Source organism: Nicotiana tomentosiformis, chromosome 6 (assembly GCF_000390325.3).
Source record: "Nicotiana tomentosiformis chromosome 6, ASM39032v3, whole genome shotgun sequence".
In the NCBI taxonomy this organism is placed as follows: Eukaryota; Viridiplantae; Streptophyta; class Magnoliopsida; order Solanales; family Solanaceae; genus Nicotiana; species Nicotiana tomentosiformis.
Window position 1 is genome coordinate 10,549,036 of NC_090817.1, and position 24,803 is coordinate 10,573,838.

At 38.6% G+C, this 24,803-nt stretch overlaps 1 protein-coding gene across 1 annotated transcript; it reads left to right on the top strand.

Moving 5' to 3' along the window:
• The first annotated feature begins 5,124 nt into the window (after nt 1–5,124).
• On the top strand, nt 5,125–6,051 carry LOC138893563 (uncharacterized). Its single transcript, XM_070178190.1, has 2 exons — nt 5,125–5,451; nt 5,662–6,051. Exons 1-2 carry the CDS (start codon nt 5,125–5,127, stop codon nt 6,049–6,051), a joined length of 717 nt encoding a protein of 238 aa, XP_070034291.1.
• Nucleotides 6,052–24,803: the final 18,752 nt, after the last annotated feature.

Sequence of the window (24,803 nt, forward strand, 5' to 3'; positions counted from 1 at the left end):
AAACGTGTTTAAATATTGCGAACACTCTTTTATTTCACCTTACTGACTTGGTTACCTTTTATTTTTCTTTCTTTCTGATTATTCCCATTCCCAAAACATGCATATTCGCATCATCAACATACCACACTAGATCCAGAGGTCCTCCACCTCCTCCTCCACCTAGCGACCCGAAAGGCAAAATCAAGGGCAAAGGGAAAATGGATGATTTAAGTTGTATCCGGAAAGATAATACTACTATGGCAGAAAATATTGAAACTACAGATGGTAGAAGCACTTCGGGGTAGAATGAGTTGGTTTTACGTTTAGAGAAGAAAATCTTGAAATTACAAGGAGAGCTTGAACAGGTCCAAAATCTGGTAAACCTCTCTCTTACTCTCAACGTTCCCGACATCATCCAGAAAAACCCTACTATCCAGAACCAAACACCACCACAAAACGCACAAAATCAAAATCCACCACTCATAGTTCTGAACCCTCCCGCACAATACTAGTATCATAATCACGCACCTCTCCAGAAACTTAACCCGCCACCAGTGCCAACCCTCCAACAACAACACCATCATCCAACTCAATACCCACAAACCACCACTTATCACACTCCCCAAAATGCACCACAACCTACTCTCGAAACTCGACCAACGACCACCCGTATACCCAAGTCCCAGGAACTCATCAAAGAAATATGATATATGTAGAAACCTTACCCCATACCCCACAGCAAACCCTATATATACCCCAAACCAACTGAGAAGGACCTGCTCATCAGAAATATGGCAGAGGAACTCAGGAAGCTCACAGGAAGAGTCTAGAGTGTTGAAGGTAGGAAAGGCATTGAAGGTCTAAACTATGAGGACATGTGTATTCAGCCGGATGTGGAACTGCCTGAGGGTTACAAATCTCCCAAGTTCAAAATATTCGATGGTACTGGTGATCCGAAGGTGCATCTAAGAACATACTACGACAAGCTTGTAGGAGTGGGTAAGAATTAACAAATTCGCATGAAATTGTCCATGCGAAGCCTTACAGGAGATGCTTTGTCTTGGTATATCAGTAAAAACCCAAAACAAATGGGTTAATTAGGTGAGTATGTCATCCGATTTCATGGATAGATTTAGGTTCAACACAGAAAACACGTCATGTTTTTTCTACATTCAAAACCTCAAAAAGAAGCCGATAGAAACCTTCTGTGAGTATGCTACTCATTGGAGATAAGAGGCCGCAAAGGTAAGGCCATCACTTGAAGAAGAACAAATGAACAAGTTCCTTGTTAGGGCTCAAGATCCGCAGTATTACGAAAGGTTGATGGTCATCGAAAATCACAATTTCTCAGACATCATCAAGTTAGGGGAAAGAATAGAAGAAGGAATCAACAGCGGGATGGTGACTAATTTCGAGGCACTGCAAGCTACGAATAAAGCCTTGCAATCAAGAGGTATCTCAAAGAAGAAAGAAGTGGGTGTCGTGATAGTAGCCCAGGGCCTTAAGTCTCCCCTCACATACCAAACACCTCCATCCACATATCAATCCTCACCACCAAAATACCAATACCCTGCCACCACCTACCATACCTACAACAATAAACCTGCATATTACCATTCACCTTCACCCGTCCGCCAAAACTACCCAAAGCCACGTCCAAATTTCGACCACAGACCACCTAGACAATACACCCCAATTGCTTAACCCATAACCCAACTATATGAGAGACTGAAGGTCGTTGGTTACGTCACCCCTATTCCTACTGTTGTTGTGGAAAATACCTCCCAATGGATCAACCCCAGCAAAACATGTGCTTATCATTCAGGGATGAAGGTCCATACCATTGAGGAGTGCAGCACGTTGAAAGACAAGATTCAGATGTTGATCGATACTAAGGTTATACAAGCAAAGGAAATTGCACCAAATGTTCGCAACAACCATCTCCCGGATCACAGAGGTGAGGAAGTGAACATGATAGAAACTGATGAAGAGTGGGATCAGGAAGGGTCAGTTGGACTAATTCGAGAGGAAGACGCTCCTGAAACATCTCCAGTCACCCGCACGCCGTTGTGGTACAAACCCAAGCATCATTTGAAGTTGAGATAGCTATTCCCTTAATTGTAATGGTAGCTCCCACACCATCTTATGAGTCTGATGCCATCCCGTGGGATTATATTGCGGAATCAAGGAGAAAGGGAAAAACCAAAATGGAAGCAACATGTGCCGCACAAGGTATGACTAAGACTAGCAGAGTTACACACCTAAGAATCTGGGAGGAATAAGCAAGGAAGATGCACCTAAGATACTTGTTGTTGAGACTGGCACTGACGTTCTCTGGAGAAAGATACGAGCAAGGGACTACTCCATTGTTGACCACCTGAACAAGACTCCTGCTCAGATATCCATCTTATCATTGTTGCAAAACTCAGACGCGCACAAGAATGCTTTGATGAAGGTGTTAAGTGAAGCTTATGTACCCGCCCTCATCACTAGTGGAGAGATGACTAACATGGTCGGATAGGTACTAGAGAGCCACAAAATCACTTTCCACGAAGACGAGTTACCACCAAAAAGATTGAGTCACAACAGGACGTTGCATATCACAATGCAATTTGAAGATAAGTTCATCGCCAGGGTCTTGATAGATGGAGGTTCGAGTCTAAACATATGCCCACTTACCACTCTAAAGAGATTGGGTAAAGGTCTGCACAAGATACGAATAGGAAGCATGAATGTGAAAGCGTTCAATGGATCTCAAAGAGCCATTATCGAAGAGATCAACCTCGATCTACAGATGGGTCAAACTTGGTTTGATGATGAGTTCCAAGTGCTAGATATATTTGTTACTTACAATCTATTGTTGGACGGCCATGGATATATGCAGTCGGGGCAGTGGCTTCAACTCTGCACAAGGTTGTGAAGTTTGAGTGGAATCATCAGGAGGTGATCATTCATGGAGATGGAAGCAACCCCATCTACACCAATCCGACCGTTCCAGTCATCAAAGACATGAGAAAGTTGGGCAGAGAAACATATCAACGCATTGAGCGGGTGAATTCAATTGAAAAGAATCGATGGTGGAGCAAGAAGATAGAAAACATATTGTTGTTGTGGACAGAATATGAACCAGGCAAAGGTCTTGGCAAAAAGCTTCAGGGGATCACCAAACCCGTACAACCACAGTATCATGGCATGACCTATGGACTCGGATATGAATATACAGGGCAAGAATATCAGGATTGGACACCGCCATGGCTTACTCCTTAATATCCACTAGAACAGCCCGTACCACCGCTACACTAGACATTCCACCAGGCTGACATGATGTGGGGATCTGAGGAAGATGAGGTTTTGACCGGCATGAGGAAGCTATTTCTAGATGAAGAAGACATGGACTGCAATGCAATTATTGAGGAGGAGGAGGAGGAAGACCTTACCATTCAGACGATGGAAGAGGAACTGGACCGCTACACCATCCTGGGCTTGCCGAGTTCCTGGCTAGCCTGGAAAATTAGCATGAATTACTTTCAAACATTTTGAGCATTTAATACATTTTCAGTATTTTGTTTTAAAATAATTACTCGATCCATCGAGTCGTACTTGCTGACATTTTAAAGTTTTAATACATTAATGCTTTTCATATTTATTATTATCTTTCTACATTCTTTTCGGCATAATTATTACATATCCCAATGAACCTACAACTGTGACATGCAATGAGACAACGCAACATAAGGACAGTGATTCGAAAGATCTGGAAGATGATATAATACCTGAGGAAATCGTCAAAGAAGTAGAGAACTTTGAAAACAAACCGAAGTCTAATCTGGAAGAAACTGAGGCCGTTAACTTATGGGATTCTGAAACATTCAAGGAAACTCGTATAAGCATTCATCTATCACTGTCAGAGAAAGAAGGGTATATCAGATTCCTAAAGGAGTATGAGGATATCTTTGTATGGTTCTACTACGATATGACTGGTTTGAGCACATCTATAGTAGCTCATAAACTACCCATCAATCCCATGTGTCCACCAGTAAAGCAGAAGCTCAGAAAGTTCAAGCCAGATATGAGTTTGAAGATAAAAGAGGAGGTCACTAATTAAATCAAAGCCAAGTTTCTCTGAGTGGTCGAATACCCGACCCGGTTAGCCAACATTGTGCCAATTCCAAAGAAAAATGGAAAGGTTAGAGTATGCATTGATTACCGAAATCTGAACAGAGCAAGTCCTAAGAGATGATTTTTTGCTACCTAACATACACATATTGATTGACAACTGCACTAAGCATGAACTCCAATCCTTTGTGTATTGCTTTGCATGATACCACCAGATTTGGATGGATGAAGAGGATGCCGAAAAGACCGCCTTTATCATACCATGGGGAATATATTGCTATAAAATGATGTACTTTGGTTTGAAGAATGCTTGGTCCACCTACATGAGAGCCATGACGACTATCTTTCATGACATGATACATAAGGAAATAGAGGTGTACGTGGACGATGTTATCATAAAATCTAAAAGGAGTTCGGATCACATAGCAGACCTGAAGAAATATTTTGATCAGCTTCAAAAATACAACTTGAAGTTGAACCCTGCAAAATGTGCCTTCGGAGTCCCTGCTAGAAAATTATTAGGTTTCATCGTCAGTCGTCGAGGTATCGATTTAGACCCGTCAAAAATTAAAGTTATCTAGGACTTGCCACCGCCAAAGAATAAAAAAGATGTGATGAGTTTTCTAGGGCGCCTCAATTATATCAGCTGTTTCATAGCACAATCGACGGTGATATGTGAGCCAATCTTCATAATGCTGAGGAAAGATGTTGCAACAAGCTGGACTGAAGAATGCCAGAAAGCCTTCGACAAAATCAAAGAGTATTTATCCAAATCACCCATATTGGTCCCACCAGAACCATGAAGACCCCTACTGCTTTGTCTGTCTGTGTTGAATGGGGAATGGTTGTGTTCTAGGACAACATGATGAAACTGGAAAGAAGGAGCAAGTGATATATTATGTGAGAAAGAAGTTCACGCCTTATGAAGCCCTATAATTTTTATTGGAATGTACTTGTTGTGCTCTGACATGGATAGCCTAGAAGTTGAGGCATTATTTCTGTGCGTACACTACATATCTCATATCGAGGATGGATCCGCTAAAATACATCTTTCAGAAACCCATACCTACGAGCAAACTAGCAAAGTGGCAGATATTGATGAGTGAGTTCGATATCATCTATGTAACCCAGAAGGCAGTCAAAGGGCAAGCATTAGCGGATCACTTTCCAGAAAATCCCGTAGACGGAGAATACGAACCATTGAAAACGTATTTTCCCGACGAGGAGGTATCGTTTGTGGGAGAAGAAATTATCAAGGCATACGATGGTTGGAGGATGTTCTTTGATGGAGAAGCAAACTTCGAAGGAGTGGGTATCGAAGTTGTCTTAGTGTCAGAAACCGGTCAACACTATCTGGTATCCGCAAAACTCAGGTTTTCGTGCACCAACAATATGGCGGAATATGAGGCATGCATCCTGTGACTCAGGTTAGCCATTGACATGAACGTTTAGGAGTTGCTGGTAATCGGAGATTCAGACCTATTGGTGCACCAGGTTCTAGGAGAATGGGCTACGAAGAACACCAAAATATTGTCATACTTGCACTGTGTACAAGAGTTGATCAAGAGATTCACAAAGATAGAGTTCAAGCATGTTCCAAGGATTCAGAATGAGTTTGCATATGCATTAGCCACTTTATCCTCTATGATACAACACCGAGACAAGAATTTCATCGATCCTATCCCAATAGGAATTCATAAGCAACCAGCTTATTGTGCTCAAGTTGAAGAAGAGATTGACGGAAATCTATGGTTCCACGACATCAAGGAATACTTGGAAAAGGGAGAATATCCAGAGCACGCTACACATACTCAGAAGCGCACGCTTCAAAGATTGGCCAACCATTTCTTTCAAAGCAGAGGAATTCTGTATAGAAGGACTTGCGATGCGTCGATGCCAAGGAGGCATCTAGATTGCTTGAGGAAATACATGCCGGAACTTGCAGATCCCATATGAATGGTTTCGTTCTGGCCAAGAAGATATTAAGAGCAGGATATTTCTGGATGACTATGAAAATAGACTGCATCAAATATGTTCAAAAGTGTCACCAATGCTAGATACATGTTGATATGATATGAGTGCCGCCCAACGAACTCAATGCAACGAGTTCGCCCTAGCGGCTCTGCTTGGGGAATGGATTTCATCTGACTAATTGAACCCGCTGCTTCAAACGGACATAGGTTCATTCTGGTGGCTATAGACTACTTCACGAAGTGGGTTGAAGCCACATCAAGAAGATATTGAGGAAATGGTATACAATTACAAACAATGGCATAAGAAGCTACCGTTTGCTTTGCTCGGGTATCGCACCATAGTTTGTATATCCACTGGGGCAACCCCCTATCTACTGGTTTATGGTACTGAAGCCGTTAATCATGCCGAAGTAGAAATCCCTTCCTTAAGAATCATACATGAAGTCTAGCTCAGTGATGTAGAATGGGTACGGAGCCGGTATGAACAACTAGCTCTCATTGATGGAAAAAGAATGAACGTAGTATGTCACGGTCAATGCTACTAGAATAGAATGGAAAGAGCTTTCAAAAAAAGGTTAGGTGTAGGAAATTCACACCGGGGCAATTGGTACTAAATTGGATCTTCCCGCATCAGGATGAAGCAAAGGGAAAATTCTCACCTAACTGGAAAGTCCCATACATGGTTCACCGAGTATTAATAGGAGGAGCACTTGTACTTGCAGAAATGGATGGAGAGATTTGGCCAAAACCTATCAATTCAGACGCGGTCAAGAGATACTATGTTTAAGACTAATGTTCGCACTTTCTATTTGATATAACTGGACTACGCTTGACTTGATTCTCATTTAATAGGGGATACGTAGGTAGCCCTATGGGTTCGCTCACATCATAATAAAATCTTCATTCCCCCTATGGTCAGAAACAGGGGCGAGAATTCGAGTTTTCCCGATCTCATCATGTTTGGAACACCAAGGAATGTACCGCAAGGAGTACACATTTAAACTGGGGAAGAATTTTGAGAAGGATCCTCAAAATTCCAAGATAAGGAGGTTGCAATATCTGAAAAGCGTGTCACAATCATCAATTCAACAAATTATTTGCTCTCGTGCATTATCACATATTTCAGACAACTACATTTTCATAAATAATTTATCAATCGCATTTCTTTCAAAAGTTTTGTTTCTATAGCAGTCAGATGTTACTCGGGATAACTCAAGCAGGGACTTCATACAAAAGCAAAGGCAAAGCAAGAAATCGAGAGCATGAACCAACCTTTCCCCCGTAAAACTCACGATTTTACTTTGGATGCAGGCACAACGAACATAATAGGAACGTCCGCAAATACATACACACAGTAAGATCACTATCTTCACAATGATAAAGGTCGCCAAATGCAAACACATCAAGCTAAGAAATTGTTTATTCTCTCACATTCAGTCGTTGCTTTTCCTGCATAGGGCTAAGCATTGCCCTCATCATTACATAAGGCTAAGCATTGCCTTCTTTTGCATAATACTAAGCATTGTCTCTACTCCTTGCATAAGGCTAAGCACTGCCTTTCCTTGCACGAGACTAAGCATTGTCTCCATTCTTTGCATGAGACTAAGTACTGTCTCCACATTGCATAAGGCTAAGCGGTGCCTTTCTTTGCATGAGACTAAACACTGTCTCCACATTGCATAAGGCTAAGCATTGTGTTTCTTTGCATGAGACTAAATATTGTCTCCGTTCTTTGTATGAGACTAAGAACTGTCTCCACATTGCAAAAGGCTAAGCATTGCCTTTCTTTGCATGAGACTAAACATTGTCTCCATTTATTGCATGAGGCTAAGCATTGCCTCCATTATTGCATAAGGTTAAGCATTGCATTTCCTTGCATGAGACTAAACATTGTCTCAATTTCTTGCATGAGATTAAGCATTGCCTCCATTATTGCATAAGGCTAATCATTGCCTTTCCTTGCCACAGACTAAGCATTGTCTCCATTCCTTGCACGAGGCTAAGCATTGCCTTTCCTTTCATAAAACTAAACACTGCCTGCATTTTTTGCATGAAGCTAAGCATTGCCTCCATTATTGCATAAGGCTAAGCATTACCTTTCCTTGCTAGAGACTAAGCACTGTCTCCATTCCTTGCACGAGTCTAAGCATTTCCTCCATTGTTACATAAGGCTAGGAATTGCCTTTCCTTGCATGAGACTAAACATTGTCTCTGCCCTTTGCATCGGTCTAAGCACTGCCCTCATCTCATACAAGACTAAACCTTGTCTCGTTTCGTTCTCACCTATGACTAAGCATTACATGTTTCCTCTATCAAACTATCGATATCGCCACATCTTTGTAGCTCATGGGCCGAAACATTGCCATATTTTCCGAAGGCGTCATAGTCTGAGGGTATCATCCTCATAACCCGAAGAAATCATTCCATGGCCAGAGGATCTCTAAAAATTTCATCTCATTATTCAAAGGCGCCATAGTCCATAGGCACCATCTTCATGGTCCGAGGACACCATTCCATGGCCGGCGAATCCCTTATCATATACTTCATGGCCCAGGACATCATTGTCTAAGGACATCATCCTCATAGTCCAAGGACAACTCTCATGGTCCAAAGGGAATTTGCATCATGTTTAGATTATGAAATAACCCCATATATTCACGCGCATCGTGTTTTGCAGTAACTCGGGTGGTAACCGTTCTACAAACAGGAGCAATTCTCGCTCCGTTTTTCGTTCACATCCTTTAAATGTAACCAATGATCAGCAATTGATTACCCTTTGTTCTATAACCGTTCAAATATTTGCCTTATACATCCGTAATGCTCAAATTCGCATTCACAGATCCACCTAAATTATCTGTTACTTACGACACTACCCTACCCAAAAGATCCTTTTTCGATGCATATGACCACTCTTATAACAACTCCATCAATTTCGTTCATCGTTGGATCCAGAACTACACACTGCCTAATTCCCGTAACACCGGGGATATGTAGGCAACTCAAGAACTAGGGTTCGGCCCACATTTTTTCAAAATACATCATTCCTCACTCACTTCAGACAAAATTGGTCATCATTTTGTTTACCCGATAATATTTTCATCATTCCCTGGTAAAGTGGGGCAGTTGTTGTTACCCAATTTTGCCCTCATATTTTTTTAATAGTATATATAATTTCAAAATATTATTTTTCATCATTACTTAATTTACAAGAGTTATACATGTATTTTCTATAATTTTTATATTTTTTAAAGTTTTAAAAATAATTTTCTTGCATTTTAATTACTTGAATATGCATTAATTACACCTTAAATTATTTTGTGATGACTTAATCATCCAAATTTATCATTTACACCCACATATATGTTTTAAAACATTTTTTACTTCATTGCATATGATTACATTTGCATTTTACCTATTTACACAATTTTTGCAAGAATAGCCTACATTCTATACATAATTATATTATTTATGTTAGAATAACATTTTTATATTTTTATAATGATAATATATTATTTTCCAGCATTTTACTGAATAAATAGTATTCTTTGTTTTTTATTAATTACTTTTATAAATTATTGTTTCATAAATTTTATATATTTAATTTTTATAGCCCAATGAAGGGTTAATTTTCAGACCAAACATACCCAAATCCATGGCCCAATCCCTTAGCCCAAACAAAACGACCCTTTAATCTTAACCCGATCGATACCCATTTATTTGCCCCCCCCCCCCCCCGCTTCTCTTTAATCCTGGTCGTTGATCTTAAATGATCAACAGCCCACAACCCCTCCCCCATTTTTAATTACTCTCACCCAAACCCTAAGCCCTCACTTATCTTTCCACAACCGCCCTCACCTGCTCTTTCTCCTTCAGAGACCGAACTCTAACTAATCCAAAAGACCCTTTTTCCCATTTCCCATACGCGTTAGATGTGGATCCTACTTACCTTTTCTGCTATTATCATTCACTTATGGTAACTTTTGATACCTTTATACTTATGGCAATCTCGATTCTCATAGATTTGGCTCTGATTCTATGATTATGGATGTGATTGCGGTTCTATACACTCGAAAAGAGTAAATTTCTTCTTGTTTGGGGCATATCTCCGTTGATTCTGTCATGATTAGGGTCTGCGAACAATTTTCCCTGAGGTCGATTCCGATTAGGGTTTGAACTCCGATTTTTCCTTCACTGGTTCTATTAGTGATTGCATGTGATATTTTCTTTCCTTATTTGTGCTTGATTGACTATTTTTCATGTTTGGTCATTCAATTTCTACTACTATATAAACCCCATCCCATGATTCCCTTGAGAGGAACCTGAATCACTGTTATTCTCTTACTCTCACTTATTCTATATTATTCTGAAACATGGGTGCGTGGCCGACTGAAAGCCAAGGCCACCAGAATCCTCTCTATCTACCTCCCTAGTGCGAGAACTGCTCGGGGATCGTTCGAAGCTCCTGTGAACTCTGACGCACTAGGGTTTAGATTTTTTGTTATTGTTCTTACTTTGCTATTAGAACTTGGTGATTCTCCTATATTTTGTTGTTAAATCTGCAAACTAGTAAGTGTTCAAACCCTCGCAACTATATTTCTTCCATGTTTGTGTTCATGCTTCTGAACATCTATGTTATGTGGACCTTTCTAAGCCAATATGATACTGGGGCAACCTTGCTTTGAATTTCTTCTGCAATCCTTCATCAGAACTTGTTTAAGTTTGCATATGTTCATTCATGTTTACTCAATTTGGAAGAAGTCTGGCCTAATATTTGTTTGATGTTGTCGTGTTTATATATGCTTAAATTCCTACATTGACCGATTAGTATCGAAACCTTTCTCATACCTCACTTTGAACATTTGTACTAAAACTCTTATGGAATTAATACCTGCCTAGAATTTGCCTTAATAAGTCTCTTTCTTCTGAACTGTTTATGTGTAATTTACTGTTACCTTACCAATTGATCCCTGGCCATCCCATGTTATAACATTGTCTTAATATCTAGCCTAAATATGTTTCTCTGCTATCTGCAACTCTAATGATTATATTCCTTAACTTGTCAATCATGTAGTCTTTAGCATTGCCCAAGACTTCTACGATAAATGTTCCACCCCTTCCCTTACGTGTGATCGATTGATATGAGTCTTAATGTTTATTTGTCATGTTAATGTATAGTTGATATGTTCTTTTACATACCATAAGTTTCTTGGAATATTTGTGCTATGATCAATGCTCATCATGTTGCGTTTCATGTTCAACCAAATGACATGTTGGCCAAACTATGCCACTAGACTGTTGTTATGTTATTTGTAACCATATCCTCATTAGACCATCATGTTAAAACCTTTATGTGAAATTTGTACTCTACTTGCTTCCTACCTATGATTATGCTGGATTGTCATTTGAAGTTCTTTAGGTTGGTCCTGAATCATGCTTTACTTTGAAACTCTATGTGGAGTGGCTTGCTAGCTCATGTTGCTCAATATTGTCACTTCAAACATTTTTGGAAATACAAATATGAACTTGTCTCATATATGTCTCATGCGCCTTCCACTTTAATGCTATCTTATCTATGTGCCTTTGGCTTATAGATGTTGATAGCTATAGTCTTAAGAACTGAGTAAGTGGACTTAAAGTTTTCTTAACTAATTCAGTGAGTAGTTGTTTGGCTATGTTGTTCATCTGCCACTACTGGGTGGATGAATCCTCCACTTCTGCCTGGTATGGGTCTATATATGAGCTTGAATCTTGTAATTGGCATACTCTGATACTTGAGTCGAGTCTGGGTCCGGGTTTGCTGATAGTGCAAAGAATGAGTTTGTTGAAGGCCCAGGCAGCACTGGGTTATCTTCTTTTGGGCCTACTGTTGGGCATGTTGTTGTTCCTTATGTAATATTTACACTTATATTCCTAAAAGGGTAGAAAATATGCTTATAGGGTCTATGTGTTCTATTTGTTATTTCGCTCAACATGCCTTATATGATTTCGTTTAGTGTGTTGCACACTAATAGAGAACATGCCTATAGGGTCTACATGTTTTATTTGCTACCTTGTTTAACTTTCTCTACTTTTGCAAGCTAGTAGAAATCATGTCTATAAGAATCGCACACACCTCACCTAATTTGTCTAATACTCGCACACTATCTCAAACATGTTAGTATTTTCTATATTTGATTTCCATATTATTACTATACATTTAGACAGCATGCCTATAGGATGTATAACACATGCTTTGTTAACCTAGAAACCATGCCTATAAGACTTCAAATAATCAATCGGTCTATTGCTTCTATTATTTTTAGTGCACTGCCCATCTAGATATCATGACTCTAGGATCTTAATCTTTTAATCAACTACTTATGTTGTGTTCATTACACTGCCCCGCCTAGATGACATGCCTATAGGAGTAAAGTGTTATAAAATCAAGAATAGTCCTCAACTACTAGAAATCATGCAAATAGGATGATGTCACATGCCTAAGAAGTATATCTATAAAATCAGCACTGGTAATTCAGAATTCTGAGATCGATCCACTGTCTTATTGCGCAAATAATTAGAAATTATGCCTATAGGACTTGCGACGCCTTTTATCTGAAAATTCATTAGTTTAAAGAAGCAACGCTGCCTGTACAACGCTGGAAATCAGAATCACATTGAAACTATGCCTATAGGACTTAATGACTCTACTGCGTCTGAAATTGTCTACTTCCTAACTACTCGCGTGCATTTGTTGTTTATGTGTGGAGGTTAATTTGAGACTTTAATTGTACTTATGTGTAGTCCTACGTGTTTTTGAATGTGCGGTAGTTTTATCATTTTGAGCATCCTAAGTGAAGGGTAGAACCACCCTAATAGAGGTCCAAAGGCTCCTTGACTAGGTATGGGACGGGCAGTGCACGCATAGGGTAGGACCTAGAATTGAATTAGAGCGCCTTTAGGTAAACAACTTTAACATAGTAATCGGGTAGCAAGAGATGATAGTCTGTGCCCGCTGAATAATATGAGCAACCCCTACCTGAAGGGAGTTACGAAGTATTATTTATGTTGCACGGGGTGTTCCTTTAGGCAAAAAAAATTTGGACCCCTCCCTCCTTTCTTTATGAACTCGTTATTTACACTTAGTCATTTAACATTGATCAATGTAGTTGTATCCTTGTAGTCATTAAGATTTTGTATCGATTCTCATGAGTTATAATAAGACTTTCCGACTTCAAAATTTCCTTTTATTTATTTGCTCACCTAGTCTAACTACATAATCCACATAGTTTAAAGTTAGGTCGGGACCCATAGGCGTGGACCTCGAAGAGTGCCTAACACCTTCTCTATGAGGTAATTTGAGCCCTTACCTGATCTTTGGTAGCACAGACCAGTTAAATTAGAGTTATTTGCAAATAGGTGCCCTAACGTACCTTAAAAATCATTAGGTGGCGAATCTTCTCTTTTAATACCCATTTAAAAGAGTTGTCACATGTCGAAATCCGCTTTCGCGGGAAAAAGGGGCGGACAGCATGTTAAAGTGATTTATGCTTGGATCTGGCTTACTATGGCGCTTGAGCTGAAGGAGCCCCTCCGGAGTTTGTACACAACCCCAGTGAGTACAGTTGATTTATATTGAGGGATGGATCTTCCCCGGGCTAGATTGGCCTTATACAGTACTAAGTGACTGACTGCCAATTGCTATATATATTTGGGATGGATCTTCTCTTGGCTGGATTGGCCATATACAATTCTGAGTGACTGAGCGTGTTGAGTTCTTGAGCATGATGAGTGGAAAGTGTGAGACACTGAGATTGAGTATTCTGAGAGTGTGTGTACATGAGATCATCCCTGAGATAAATTGCATTTGACATGCACACTTGGCATACAGGCATAAAGATGCATTTTCCTCATGCTATACGGTATCACAACATTCATGACTTCTCACACATATTGATATATATATAGGTATAGAGATGTATTTTCCTCATGCCATTTGAAAATAAAACATTTACCTGTTGAAACCTTTGGGAAAAATTACAGTTTTCAAACTTACTCATATTTTTGGCAATTTCGGTAAAGGATTTGGGTTTTCACTGATATATTTGAAAAGTAGACCTATTTTCTGGAACTGTGGACGAGCTAAGCATTTTATCTCTGAGTTACGTCTTTTATTACTTTCATTATGTTGTTATGAACTATTGTTGGCTATTGGTGTTGGACTCTGACCCTCATCCCACCTCGTCACTACTTTCAACATAAGGTTAGGTTTATTACTTATTGAGTACATGGGGTCGGTTATACTCATACTACACTTCTGCACCTTGTGTGCAGATGTCGGATGATGATATTGTTGTGATCGACGGGATTTGGATGTGAAGACGTACTTGTGTTCCGGTTGTAGCTGCCTCTTATTCATGGTAGCCTTAGATTTATAAAAAATTATTTATGTACATTTCGGATAGATGATGTATTTATTTCATACCAGCTTTGTAAATTCTAATCATAGAAGCTCATGATTTGTACTACCAGTCCTTGGGAAATGTATAAGATTCAGATATTTTCTTTACGTATTTGTCTTATTAAATTTCATTAGAATTGGATAGTTGTTAATTGGATTACCTAGTGGGTCGGGTTAAGTGCGATCACGACTAGTTGGATTTTGGGTCGTGACAGTTTAAGAAACAAAAGAATTTTACATATAAAAAAATCTGTTAGGATTAACTCAAGAAGTTATTGTAAAATTCAAGGAAATAAAGTTTAAAGGACATAATAATTTACCATATCGTCATAGTTGATGTATGAATCAGTCATAACCACTTCAAATGTTGGATGATTCTCTTCTTTAGTATCACTAGTAGAAGAGTAAGATAGGGCTCGTTTGGTAGAGGGAAAGGCGTCAATAGTTAGGGTTTGTAGGTGAGTGTGTTTTAGGTCTTTAAGGTTTGAGTATATGAGACTATATATATGGGGCCAACCCAGTCCAAAAACATATTTCAAACACCCTCCTCAAAAATTTTGAATGCTAATTTTCCCTCTTTAGTTTTTTCTTCGTTCAATCTTGATAGCTTTGTATCCCATTGTTTGAGTGCTAATTAAATAGTGTTTTAATGCTAATTCCATCATTTTTCATCCTAAATTTGAATCCTAAGTAGCAATTTCGATTATGAAATATAGATATATTTTGCATAGAAAGGTCCATTCTAATAATCACGATCTTGGGATATAGTAAGACCACTGAAAAAAGAATCTTAATTAGCCTAATAATTTAACCACTCAAATTATTTACATTCCAGTTAGCCTAATAATCCTCCATTTTAGTTAGCCTAAAGAATCTTGTCAGTGAACGAACAACCTATTACTAGTGCGACTATCTGGTTTGGTTTGAATAGAGTTGTTTTCGAAATTAATGATGTTAGTTGAATTGTATTAACTATTTAGATTACCAAAATTGTATTGATAACTATAATTTTTGAATCCCCATGTAGATATTGAATCCTATTTACCAAAAAAACTATTCACATATCAACAATTTAACTTCTCAATGAAGTATTTACACCTCGTATTTACTCTTCCTAACTCTTTCGAATTCAAGATCCTGTTTTAGTCTTTAGAAATGATATAAAATTTGAAGAAAAAAAAAGATACAGTTATAACAAAAAAAACACGAGCTGGATAAAGATAGAAATTTAATATCATTCATAGTTCTATAGAAAATAAAAGTACACATACCATAACTGGATGAACTTAAAAATAAAAGCTAAAGAGGGAAAAATCAACACAAACATAACCTAGAAACTAATTAATTTTAATCGGATCTTCAAAAGTTCCTTGTCCATTCACTTTCACTTTGAAGACAACAAACAATGTGCAATTTCAACCAACTCAAATTTAACGACCCAACCTCGCTTGATATCATTCTCCACCATAAAACTTTTTCAGCCTTCTTTGAGCCTTCTTCGTTCACCAATGGTCAATCCTACAAATCACATTTTGCCACCATATTGAAGAAGCGCGGTGTTATTTGTTTTAGGAAGATGCTCGTAGATTCGTTTTGGAATATGCTGCAAATAGAAGAAAAAACCATTAGTAATAATTTTTAATTCTAAACTATAAAACACAAAGCCACACTACCGGAGGCATCAAACACATATTGATGCATATATTTTATCTGGAGTTAAGGCATCAAAAATAATAGTAAGAAACTCATTTAGCCCAAATCCTCCATAAAAAAGCCACACTGCCGGAGGTTTGGTTTAATTATTTATAAAAAAAACTCATTTACCAGATAGTCGTGACTGATATATGAATCTTTCATAAGCACTTCAAATGTTGGATTATGCCCTTCCTTGTTATCACCAGAAGAGGAGTAAGATAGGGATTGTTTGGTAGAGCTGGGAGAAGAGTCCATAGTTGGCTTTCTAGGGTTTGGGTAAGAGTGTGTGTTTATGTCTTTAGGGTTGTGTGGGTGAATGTGTATATATACACGGCCAACCGTTCAAAAAGGCATATTTGACTATAAAGTTTAGTAAAATGCATATTTGGAACCTAATTAAAATGTGTATTTTGCATATTTAGTCCCCTTGTAATGTTAATTTTGACATCAGTTGTTAGATTTGGGACCTAATTAGCAATTTAATTATGAAATATTAATGAATTAAGTGTCCCTATGTAATGTTCATTTTGACATCAATTATTAAATTATTTAATTCTAACCATAATAATAAGTAGATATTAATAGTAAGCATATAAATCCATAGACTAAGGTTGTAGTCATATAACCTATGTTAATTATATCGTTGCGCTTCATAGTTATATTGACCATTTATTTAATAGATAATATATAATTTCATTCATTAACATCATACGTATCAGCCATTAATTATTCATAGTTACCATATAAATCCATTGACTAAGGTTGTAGCCATATAACTTATGTTAATTATATTGTTGCGCTTCATAGTTATTGTAACGACTCGAACGGTCATTTTGAGCTCTAGCATATTATTCAGCAGTTTGAGGCCTTGAGTAGCTTTACTTCAAGTATTATGAATTGTACGTGTGATGGGAATTTGAATTTTGGGAAGTTCGGGATTGATTTGGAAAGAAAATTCTATTTTTGGAAGCTTTAAGTTAGAAGAATTAACTAAGGTTTGACTTTTGAGTAAACAACCTCGGAATTGGGATTTGAAGATTCCAATAGGTTCGTATGATGATTTCGGACTTGGGCGTGTGTTCGGGTTGAGTATCGGATCACCCGGGAGCACTTCGGTACTTATTATGGAAGGCTGGCATTTTGAAGGTTTAAAAATATTATAAGTTTGGTTTAAAGTGGTGTTTGGTGTTATCGATGTCTGTTTGCGGTTCTGAGCCTTGAAATAGCTTTGTTATGTCATTTGTGACTCGTATGCGAAGTTTGAAGTCATTCCGGATTAATTTGATACGTTTCGGCACGGGATATAGAATTTAGAAATTTGAAAATTTATAAGTTTGATTCGAGGCGAGATTTATGGTTTTGATGTTGTTTGACGTGGTTTAAGGCTTCGACTAAGTTCGTATAGATTTATGGAACGTATTGGTATATTTGGTTAAGGTCCCGAGGGCCGAGTGTGGATTTCGGACGGTTAACGGATTTATTTTGGACTTATGAGATATTGAAGCTGGGCAGCAGTTGGTGTGAATGTGTGATCACTTCTGCGGAAGTTTGGTCGCAGAAGCGACCACGCAGAAGTAAGGTGAGGCTCGTAGAAGTGGATTGGGAAGCCATGGCATGAAGTCGCAGAAGCGGAGGCGAGCGGCGCACCTGCGTGTGCACAGAAGCGAGGTCAGGGTCGCAGGTGCGGGAATTTGCGTAGATGCGCTAGGTTGTGTCGCACCTATAGTTGTGCAGGAGCGGAAGAATTTTCGCAGGTGCGATGGACTGCTAACAGTGGTCTTCCGTAGGAGCGAGGAAGTTTCCGCAGAAGCAGAGCCACAAGAGCGGCTACTTTTCTGCAGATGCGAGAAGTCGTCTGGGCAGAGAGGTTCTTTTAAAAAGCGGGATTTGGCCCATTGTCTCTTATTTTTACTTTGTTGGGGAGATTTTGGAGGGTTTCAAGGGGTAATTTTTATAAAGTGTCACAAGGTACGTGATTCCCACCTATTATAAGTTAAATACATGGTTTATATATGGGTTTAAACATAGAAATTGGTAGAAATTTGGGATTTTGGTAGAAAACCTAAAATTTGGTATTTTGAATTTTGACCATGAAATTAGACATAGAATAAGGAATAAATTATATATTTTAGTTCGTGGTGTTATGGATAAAGTTTATCTTCAAAAATTTTCAGAATCCGGGCACGTGGGCCCGAGGGTTGTCTTTGTTGGCTTTTGAGCGGAGTTGGGAATTATTTAAATTGATTAATTATGGGTATTAGGGTATATTTTTGATTGGTTTGCACGTTGTTTGAATAGTTTTGGATCGACGGGCTTTGGTTTGAGGTTTTAGAGAGGCTTTGGAGCCGGTTATGGAATTTCATAGCGACATAAGTCTCATGTCTAACCTTGTGAGGGGGAAACCACCCCTAGGTGATATTTATTGTTATGTGCTACTAGTTTTTGGTGCTACTTACGCACGAGGTGACAAGAGTCAGTACGTAGCTAAAGCATGTTTATGTCCGGGTAGACTTAGGATCTTATCATAAAATGTTTGAATTATTTGAACTCATTCTGCTGGCTTAATTAATTGAAGTTATAAATGAAATTGATTTAGAAATAAATATATGTATACTAGGCCAAGCCTTAACACTTTGAGTTGTTGGCGAGTTATTTGAGAAACGGTAAAGATTATATCCATTTTGTAGTCATGTACGGTATTGTAAACATGTATCTCGTAATTCGGTAGTTTCCTTCATTTTCTTGTTGAGCGGGTCGAATGCCTCGGCAGTATATAGATGCATCTATATTTCATGTCGCTCAACCCTCGGTAGTGTACACATTATTCTAGATCGGGATGAACGACCTCGGCAAAATCATCCGTTATATTGCTAGTAGTCTGAATATTCACGATCTAATCTCTCCACTGATGCTCGGCATTTTATATGGTATTCCTTATTTATTTGATAATGACACTTGACATTTTTCTGAACTGTTAAGGTAGAATACAAGCTTTAGAAATTCATGCATTGAAATAAGAAATTGAAAGATTATGTAACTTATAGATTTAGACCATCATTATTGTATGCCTCATTTCTGCTTATGTTTTATTACATTGTTTTATTAGACCTTTAGTAAGTGTCGATATCGACCCCTCATCACTACTTCTCCAGGGTTAGGCTAGATACTTACTGTGTACGCATTTATTTACGTACTCATGTTGCACTTCTGCACTAAATGTGCAGGATCTGACAGGTTTATTTGATGATCACTTTGGCGCGTAAGCGCACCTGTTGTCAGGAATTTATGTGAGCTACACTCCTGGCTATGCATTGCAGTCCATCGAGTCCACATTATACTGTTTATTTTATTATGTCTTACTATATTCGGGACAGGTGTTATATTATACAGTTGGTGAGCAAGCATGACCTCGGGAGAATTTACTGATTACGTGGTAGTTGTACCTAGTGCAGCGTCGTTAGAAGATGTCGATAAGGAATTCCACATGTGGGTTATCTCCTGTGATCAGGTTAGCGGTTGCGTGATGTTTATGAAGCTTCTCCGAAGAATATTACTTGCTACTCGGTAAGAGGTCGAGTGTGTGACTGTGACTGATGATTTGGAATGTTCATGAAAAGCTTAACAAAAGACTTCGAGAAATTTGGCGGGTTAACAGTGCGGGATTATGGTAAATGAGAAGGATGAATCGTTGTGGGCTCTACATTATGTGATGTTAGCTTAAAGCTAAGTGGGGGAGCCCCACCATCTACGATTAGATCGCGTAGTTGTCGACTTATGTAGATTCTGATTATCGGTGCGTTGGTGGATTATTTTTGACTAAGAAAGGGAAACATCAAGGGTAATTTGAGCAGAGAAATTGAAAAATGTGTGCTATATTCCGCCCTATAGATTCATGTGCAGGTTTTGGGAAGAATTAGAGTGTATGATTTGTGGATGTGATGTACAAGGAAAAGAATTCAGCTGGTTGCTTCTTTGAGAGGTTGTTCAGGTTCTCGCAGAGCGTTGAAGTTGGTTAGATTCGGGATCAGGTCAAAGTGGGTGACTCTCAACAATGGTCCTAGTAGGTTCAAGAACTAAAGTGCATTGCCTAAGGATTTCGGGTCCGTTGTGTGGTTAAGGATCGAGTTTTTGCAGTGGATTACGAATGAGACTTGGAATTTTCTATGTTATCATCATGTATGCGGTGCAGTATTGGAGTAAAGTAAGAAATAGCTTCGGATTCATGGAAGGTCTTGCAAAATGGGTGTACCAGTTAGAGGTGCTATTGTGTGCTTGAAAAGGCTATGAGATGATTCATGGGTATTGAGACTATGTGGTCTCACGATTCGGGTCACTCGGGATGAGTGCAGATTGAGTTCGTTATATTGTGAATGGAACTATTATATTTCTAAGTCAGGTCAAGAGTACATTAAAATAAGTTGGGTCAGTTAGTAATGGTTGAGTCGTCATGATTGTGGCAATGATTTGTTCTTTCGGCGTGTGAAGTCATACATGTGGTTTGTGGTTGGACGGGCGGGCTTGACAGCCACCATAACTTGATTCATTTAGGAGGTGTTTGATTCAAATGGCCTTGTTGTGTAACTGGATTCCGGAAGAGTCATTGCGGTTTAACACTAATTAATTGAAATTATAAATGAAATTGATTTAGAAATAAATATATGTATACTAGTCCAAGCCTTAACACTTTGAGTTGTTGGCGAGTTATTTGAGAAATGGTAAAGATTAAATCCATTTTGTACTCATGTACGGTATTGTAAACATGTGTCTCATAATTCGGTAGCTTTCTTCCTTTTTCTTGTAGAGCGGACTGAATGCCTCGGCAATATATAGATGCATCTATGGTTCATGCCGCTCGACTCTCGGCAATGTACACATTATTCTGGATCGGGTCGAACGACCTCGGCAGAATCGTCCATTATATCGCTAGTAGTCCGAATATTCACGAGCTAATCTCTCCACTGGTGCCCGGCATTTTATATGGTATTCCTTATTTATTTGATAATGACTCATGACATTTTTCTATGTTGTTAAGGTAGAATACACGATTTAGAAATTCATGCTTTGAAAGAAGAAATTGGAAGATTATATAACTTACAGATTTACCCCATCATTGTTGTATGCCTCATATCTGCTTATGTTTTATTACATTGTTTTATTGGACCTTTAGTAAGTGTCGACGTCGACCCCTCGTCACTACTTCTCTGGGGTTAGGCTAGATATTTACTAGGTACGCATTGATTTACGTACTCATGATGCACTTCTGCACTAAATGTGTAGGATCTAACAGGTTCATTTGATGATCACCCTGGTGCGTAGGCGCACCTGTTGAGGGGAATTTATGTGAGCTACACTCCAGGCTATGTATCACAGTCCACTGAGTCCCCATTGTACTATTTATTTTATTCTGTCTTACTACATTTGGGACAGGTGTTGTATTATTATTGTACTCCTTAGAAAATGCGCATGCATTTGTGACACCGAATTTTGCGGGTTCGTACTGGTTGTTCGTTATTGAAGTTCACGTAGTTATTATCCTTTTACCCTGGAAATTACATTCTATACTATTTAAGTAATGAAGATTATGATCTTGAAATTAATAAAATGAGTAAATAAATTGATAAATTAACGTTGGCTTGCCTGGCGGTAGCGTTAGGCGCTATCACGACCTATAGTAGATTTTGGGTTGTGATGGTTATATTGACAGTTTATATAATAGCTATAATGTCATACGTATCGGCCACTAGTTATTCATAGCAACAATATAAGTCCATTGACTAAGGTTGTAGTCATATACTACGTTAATATTAATAACATCGTTACGATTCATAGTTATATTGATCGTTTATGTAATAGCCAATATATAATTTCATTCATTAAGGGCATACATATCGGCCACTAGTTATTCATAGTCCATGTGTAATGTTCATTTTGACCTCAATTGTAAAATTATTTAATTCAAACCATAATAATAAGTAGGTATTAATAGTAACCATATAGATACATTGACTAAGGTTCTAGTCATATAACCTATATTAATTACATCGTTGCGATTCATAGTTATATTGATCGTTTATGTAATAGCCAATATATAATTTCATTTATTAAGGTCATACGTATCGGCCATTAGTTATTCATAGCAACAATATAAGTTAATTGACTAAGGTTGTATACTACGCTAATGTTAATTACATCGTTGCGATTCATAGTTATATTGAAGTTAGAATACAAAGTAACTAATCCAAATCCATGGAGAGAGATAGCAACACTTTGCAATAGCTAATATTCCATCCATAAAGCATAAACGTTGGAAAATTCATTTTGATTGAACTATTAAAACAAACTAAGTAATGAATAAGTTTCATAAATCATTAATGTAACGACCCGACCGGTAGTTTTGAGTAGTATAGCCATGTTCCCCCATTTACTGCTCAATTTATGCTTCACAGTCGTTTTAAGACTTACGGGGTTAGTTGGTTTGGGTCCGGAAGGAATTCGGAGTGAAATGAGACACTTAGTCTCATAATTGAAAAAAACAATTAAGTTAGAAAAGTGGACCGGATATTGACCTATGTGTAAACAACCCCATATTCGAATTCTGATAATTCCAATAGCTCTGTATGGTGATTTTGGGCTTAGGAGCGTGTTCGGAATATTATGTGGAGGTCCGTAGTGGAATTAGGCTTGAAATGCCGAAAGTTGAATTTTTAGGAAGTTTGACTGGGGGTTAACTTTTTGATATCGGGGTCGAAATCCGATTCTGAAAATTTGAGTACTTATGTTATGGCATTTATGAATTGTGCGCAAAATTTTAGGTAAATCAGTCGTGATTTGGTAGGTTCCTGAGTCGTTTGTAGAAATTAGAAATTTCAAGTTTATTAGGCTTGAATTGGGGTGTAATTCATGGTTTTACCATTGTTTGAGGGTTCGATTAAGTCCGTATGATGTGTTAGGACTTTTTAATATATTTGGTTGAGGTCTCGAGGGGTTCAGGTGAGTTTGGGATGGTTAGCGGATCATTTGTGGCCTTGGTGGGATTGTAGATATCTATTGCTGTATTTTTCAGATTTTCTCTTTCGCGTTCGCGAGTGGGCCCTCGCGTTCGCGAAGAGGAATTTCAGGCAAGCAGGATTTACTCTTCATGTTCGCGATGGGGTCTCGTGTTCGCAAAGAGGATCGGGGTTGTACATCGCGTTCGCATTTGGGTATCGCGTTCGCAAAGGGAAAAATAGTGTGCATGGGTTTTTGCCTTCGCGTTCGCGAAGAAGGGCTATCTAAAGCATCGCGTTCGCGAGCAGTGTCTCGCATTCGTGAAGAGCAAATGTTGGGCAGCACATTTTGTGCTTCGTGAACGCGAGGGACCTGTCGCGTTCGCGAAGAAGAGAGGTCTGGACAGAAAGTTTAAGCCATTTTTCATTTTTAACAATTTGGAGCTCGGATTTAGGCGAGTTTTGGGTGATTTTCATAGGAAACAACGAGTAAGTGTTCTTAACTTATTATTGGTTAAATTACCTGAATCCATGGTTGTTTTTATCATTTAATTGGTGATTTGAGTTGGAAAAGTTTGAAAACTCTCTTAGTTTAAATTGAAGATTTGAGGGTCGAGTTGGGGTCAGATTTTGGTAAAATTAGTATGGTTAGACTCGTGGTTGCATGGCTTCCGAACTTTGTAACTTTTGTCGAGTTCCGAGATGTGGGCCCCACAGGCGATTTTTGAGCTAATTTTCGGATTTTTATGGAATATTATTAATTTCTTACGGAATGAATTCCAATGCATTTTATTGACTGAAACGAATTATTTATGGCTACATTCGAGGTGTTTGGAGACCAATTCACGAGGCAAGGGCATAGCAGAATAAAGAATTTCACGACTTGAGGTAAGTAACAGTTTTAAATCTGGTCCTGAGGTTATGAAACCCCGGATTTTGGTATCATGTGATTATTTTGGAGGTGACGCACATGCTAGGTGACGGGCGTGTGGGCGTACACCGAAGGGATTGTGACTTGGTCTGTCCCGGGAAACTGTAAAGTTAAATAATTTGTTGTTAGTTATATTCTCTCTATGTGTTGATAAAATCTGACTGTAAATCATGTTACAAATCATACTAAGGCTATGTGATAGTATTGTTGGGACCCACAGAGGTTGCGTACTTGTTTAATTGCCTGCTAAATGCTATATGTACTCAGTCTCAGTTTTTACTTGCACATTTTATCTCAGTCTCTGTTATTATTATTGATACATCATATTATTGTTGTTTGGGCTGATTTCATGATTATTGAGAGCTCGAGAGACTAGAGAGATTTATGACTGAGTGAGGATGTGCGCCTGATTGTGAGATATTGATACCATAGCACGTGAGTTGTCCGTGCAGCACGTGAGTTGGCCGTGCAGATCCTTATATTATACTATAGCACGTGAGTTGGACGTGCAGCACGTGAGTTGGTCGTGCGGATCCTTATATTATACTATGGCACGTGAGTTGGCTGTGCAGCACATGAGTTGGCCGTGTGGATCCAGATATTTAAATTATGGAATGTGAGTTGTCCGTACAGTACGTGAGTTGTCCGTGCAGATTATAGCGCTTGGGCTGTAGGAGTCCTTCTGG